General features: G+C 33.9%; 1 protein-coding gene across 1 annotated transcript; it reads left to right on the top strand.

Annotated features, from left to right (window-relative positions):
• Positions 1–1,408: 1,408 nt before the first annotated feature.
• On the top strand, positions 1,409–4,336 carry LOC110776795 (acetylajmalan esterase-like). The gene is made up of 5 exons (XM_021981359.2): positions 1,409–1,766; positions 2,133–2,348; positions 2,486–2,631; positions 3,149–3,422; positions 3,964–4,336. Exons 1-5 carry the CDS (start codon positions 1,493–1,495, stop codon positions 4,173–4,175), a joined length of 1,122 nt encoding a protein of 373 aa, XP_021837051.1. The 5' UTR covers positions 1,409–1,492; the 3' UTR covers positions 4,176–4,336.
• Positions 4,337–5,274: the final 938 nt, after the last annotated feature.

The following is a 5,274-nucleotide window of genomic DNA, read 5'->3' on the forward strand; positions in this document are numbered from 1 at the left end:
CACAAAATAAAAGCGCTGCACTAAGCAACGCTACAAATTTCCAGCCTATTCTGTTTGTTTCGTGCAATCAAGTCAGCAATTAGAAGTTGAGTTGGATATTCATGCTACTGATTCAAAGGACTAAAAAAACGCATCTGCTTTAAAGCATTACGTAAGTCCGGATAAAAATACCCACCTTAAAATACGCATATTCAAAATTGCGCCGAAGGTGTTTTCACGGAATTAAGTTCAATCGAGTATGGTCATAAGTACTGACCCAAACTAGCATTTACCAAACTAATACCAAAGGCTAAAACGCGAATTATAATTTCGTGTTGGAAGGATGAATGTTTGAGTGCACAAAAGCTGAAACAAAGGGACTAGATCAGTAAAATTTAAGCTACGGGAAAGTCCGAATTACTAAAATCCAACCGCACGAACAAACCACAAAGAGGTCAAGCAAGCGCTGGAAATTCCCAGCGCACTACAACGTAACCCATCGCCAGATAATTCTATATGGTTCGTGCGTAGAGTAACTATATAACATATAAATACAACTATATCAACATAAGAGTTACTATATGGTTTGTGCGGTTTTTTCAGATCACGTGAACTATAAAATACCTAAAATACCCGGGTCCACGTTAATTATAACATGGATATGGTCAGTGGCGGTGCCAGAATTTTTATATTAATTAAGGGTTTAAAAAATTTCAAACCTTATAATAAAATCAAATACATCCATTTTACAACTGATAATGCGATGATAGATATGTATTATTACAAAATAGCACTAAAACTATTTACAGCTGAACTCGATGAAATGGTGTTTTAGTTTAAACCACACATCTCATATCAACCTATTCAAAATCTTATATTTTAATTTCAATTTAACAATATTTTACACCAATAATATTCAAACCTAACTCCTTCAATTGTAAAGAAACAAATGAATTTCATAGTATAACTCTAAACTAAACTCTAACATTATGTCGTTGAAACAATTAATTTAGCAACTTTAAATCAATTGAATGAAAAAAGTAATTACAATCTACAAAACAAGAAAAATAATTGAGAGGTTTTATATATTTTGGTTTAATTTCTATATGTAATGGAAAGAAAAATGTCAGGAAAAAGAAATAATTTAGAGATTTTATATATTTTAGTTTTTTAATGGTTTAATTTTTGTACGCATATTAGATTAGATTTTCTTACACTCCAAGTCTCCCATACTTAATAGAAGAAAAAAAATACTGCGTTTAATCGAAGCACCTTAAGTCGGCAATTAAGTCTCCAAGAAATAAGAAGTTTCCGTTAGTTTATGATTTTCCATAATTAAGACCATCATACGTAATTACTACTTCTAAACTATTTCGGATTCTTAGAGGGAGAGTCTTATAAATATAGTTAGCCCTTGATACAAAAAATATTGTCTTACAAAAGCTTGTAGAGAAGTCTCTTATTACAAACAAAACAAAACAAAATAGTTCAATCGATCGATCTATTATTATCAATGGAAAAAGTTACAAAAAGCTTCCTCTTAGTTGTTCTTGCTGCCTTTTTCTTTACTATTTCCGTTGTACCGGTCCATGCACTCCATGATCACATTAATCCCAAAATTAATGCTATTTATCAATTTGGAGATTCGATCTCAGACACCGGTAATCTGATACGTGATAATCCAATTGGAGCGCGTTCGAACTGTGGCAAACTTCCATACGGACAAAGCTTCTTCCTCAAGCCTACCGGACGATGCTCTAACGGACGTCTTATGATCGATTTCTTTGGTATGTGTTTCATCCTTTTCTTTGTTATTTTGAGGTTTTAGATTCTATTAATTACGTATTATCTCTAATACTACTAAAAATATTGTACCATTAACGACGAGAAATTCCGTCTTTAAAGGTCAATTCTGTCGGGACCGTCGTTAATGAAAAATCCCGTCGATTATTTATGTCTTTATTTGGTTGTAAGCCCCATCGCAAAAAGATTTTATGACGGGATTTTTGATCCTTTGTACATAGAATATCGTTAAAGATACAAATACTTGTAGATGGAACAATCTTTTACTAATTAAAATTATTTATATCGATCGGACTAACCTTAAATTAAACTACGTACGTACTAACCGTAAATTATATTTTGAAATCCAGCTGAATACTTCAACTTGCCGTACCTCGATGCATACCTTAACAAGGAAGGAGACTTCAGTCACGGAGCGAACTTCGCCGTGGCTGGCTCGACAGCTCTAAGCACCTACGCTTTAGCAGCAAAAAGAATTGTTACACGGACCACCCGCAGTTCGTTATTACCCGTACAACTTGCATGGTTTAGGTCTCATCTTCCTTCTGTTTGTTCGAATCCTCCAGGTAAATTATACTTGGTATTAAATTACAAAGTTAATCAATCAAATATGTTGTTTATAATAATATGGAGTAATTCAATTCGAATTCTTTATCGATCTATCAACATACTAACTTTATTTCTTTATGTATGAACTATGTAGATTGCAAGAATAAACTCGCCAACGCGCTTTTTATCATTGAATCCGGTGGTAACGACTTCAATTACGCTTTCTTCGGAGGGAAAACTATGCAAGAAGTACGTAGCATGGTACCCCAAGTAGTTGGCAATATCAGAAGAGCCGTAGAGGTGAGACTTATTTTCTTCGATGTTCAAAGATTTTTACTTGTTTTTTGTTTTTCTTGCCAATATGTGGTGAGGATAACATAATATGCTTTGTGAATTGTGATAGAGTTAAGCATGACATGTCATAATTTAAATTGGAATCTAAAGTATTTATTTTATATATCCTATTATACACCTTTAAAATAAAGGTAGAAAAATCTTAATATTTTAATTTGTTTCTTTCTTTATACCGATTACTTCATTTACATATTTTCATAGTATAAATTTTGCATTGATAGTAAAAATATTATGATGACTCATATCCTACGTGGGCCTATATGTACCAATTAAATTTCGACACGTAAAATTGTAACAACTAAATATTGTCGCTACTTGCAACCTTTATCATCACTCATCGACAATATATATTAACAATAGGATGTTAGTAATTACAATCATGTATAATTGTATATATGCAGTACTAATGTGCTATTGTTGAACTACGACATATGCTAATGTCGATTACTGTTCGTTGATGCAGGAGTTAATTAGTTTGGGTGCCACTCGAATAGTCGTTCCCGGGAACTTCCCAATCGGATGTTTGCCGATTTATCTGGCTTCTTTTCAATCAAACGACGCAAATATGTATGATGAACTCAACTGTCACAGAGGAATGAACGATTTCGCCGTATTCCAAAACGATTTCGTGCAACAAACTATTAGAGAACTTCAGATGGCGCACCCAACCGTTAAAATCGTCTACGCAGATTACTTTACCGCTCTGAAACAACTCCTCCAGAACGCCGCCTCTCTCGGTTAGTATAGTTTTCCTTATACAATATATTGTAATTAACTATGTTAGAATAAATTTTGGGATTGACTTTATTATATGCATATTAAGTGTCATTTAATTACCTTTTTTTCGTGTATACAAATTTTTATATAAGACTGTCTTACACAAAGATCCTAAAAGACTATCTTGGTATCATATAAGTTAAGCAATAAATTCAATTAGTTAGGCAATGAAACTAATTAGTTAAACACTAGAATTAATTAGTTAAGCAAAAGAAACAGTTAGTTAAGCAATCAAAATGGTCTTTCCGGTAAAACGGTCTTACACAAAAATTACCGTTTCGTATATACACCCAGTAAAGTCAACCCAAAATGTATTAATATCATACAACATATATTATTTTTATAAGGTAGGTTAATTTACAACATTTTTTTGATAAGTTAGTTAGTTTCTAAAAAAAACTCGTATGAGTAGTTTTTGACAAATTTGACTTATAATTAATTGTTCAATCTAATTATTTTCAAAATTAATTGCTGAAGAAATTATTGTGAATGTTTATGCAGGATTTGACAAGGATGCAACACAAAAGGCTTGTTGTGGGAGGGGAAATAACGCGTACAACTACGATTCTACAAATATGTGTGGGAGGGGAGTTCCAGCATGCAAAAATCCTAATAAGAGTGTAAGTTGGGATGGAGTTCATATGACGCAACACGCTTACAAAGTCATGGCGAAGTGGCTGTTAAAGCACAATATTGTTCCTAGTCTCTCCTAAACGAAGGCTTACTTAGTTATTTTCGATTGCTAAATAAAATTATGTTTCTCGACAATATTAATGTAATGTAACTATGTAAGTAAGTAGTACTATGTATGTGTTTGTATCTTTGTTTTGATACATTTGATTTTAAGAAATAAATATATTGAAATTTCCACCAACTATATTTCTGCCAATACCTCTTGATCTATCAAGTAGATAATTTTCACTAAGATAATTGTACAAATAAAATATACACAAGCTAGCTAGTAGTACTAATTAATGAAATTATAGTACAATCTTATGTCTTATGTTCGCAGACGACAGTCTACTCCTTTGTAAAGCCACAAGCTCTGCTTGCCATAACCTTCTAAAAATCATTTCTGATTTCTGTCAACTCTCGGGGCAACTCGTCAACTTCCATAAATCGGCTATTATTTTCTCAAAGAATATCACTCATTCAAAGAGAGACTCACTTGCTAGCATTTTCAACATGACAAAATCCATGTCGCTGGGTAGATACCTGGGCGCCCACTTCTCGGGATTCACCCCCACCAAAGCAGACTATCAGCGCATTCTGCAAAAAAATGAAAACCGCATCAACTCATGGCAGGCCAATTTTCTGTCGAAAGCAGGAAGAATGACTCTCATTCAGAGTAACCTTGAGTCGCTTCCAGCCTACATCTGCTCCTCCTTCCTGATTCCGCAAAAACTATGTCATCAAATGGATGTTTTTCACCGTCAATTCTTTTGGAACCAAAGCAGAGCAGGGAATGCAATCCCTCTTATCGCCTGGAAAAGGGTCTGTCAACCCAAGGAGCAAGGGGGTCTCGGCCTTCGAAGAACTTATCCGCTAAATAGAGCCTTCATAGCTAAACTCGGTTGGAAAGTCCTAACAGACGAAGACAATATGTGGGCTAAAATTATGCGTAAGAAATATCTCCAAAATAACAATTTTTTCTCAGCAAAAAAGAAATCTAGAGACTCGCCTATCTGGTCCAATATTCTGAATCAAAGAGAGATTCTTAGAAAAGGTATAAGGTGGAAACTAGGGAATGGCAACACCATTAATTTTTGGAAAGACAATTGGGTTGGTCAATACGCCTTGGCTGAATTTCCG

Source organism: Spinacia oleracea, chromosome 1 (genome assembly GCF_020520425.1).
Source record: "Spinacia oleracea cultivar Varoflay chromosome 1, BTI_SOV_V1, whole genome shotgun sequence".
In the NCBI taxonomy this organism is placed as follows: Eukaryota; Viridiplantae; Streptophyta; class Magnoliopsida; order Caryophyllales; family Amaranthaceae; genus Spinacia; species Spinacia oleracea.

Coding starts and splice junctions, on each gene's coding strand:
- LOC110776795 (XM_021981359.2), top strand. CDS start 1,493: ATGGAAAAAGTTACAAAAAGCTTCCTCTTAGTTGTTCTTGCTGCCTTT. Junction 1,767..2,132: donor TCTTATGATCGATTTCTTTG/GTATGTGTTTCA, acceptor TTTGAAATCCAG/CTGAATACTTCAACTTGCCG. Junction 3,423..3,963: donor CCAGAACGCCGCCTCTCTCG/GTTAGTATAGTT, acceptor ATGTTTATGCAG/GATTTGACAAGGATGCAACA.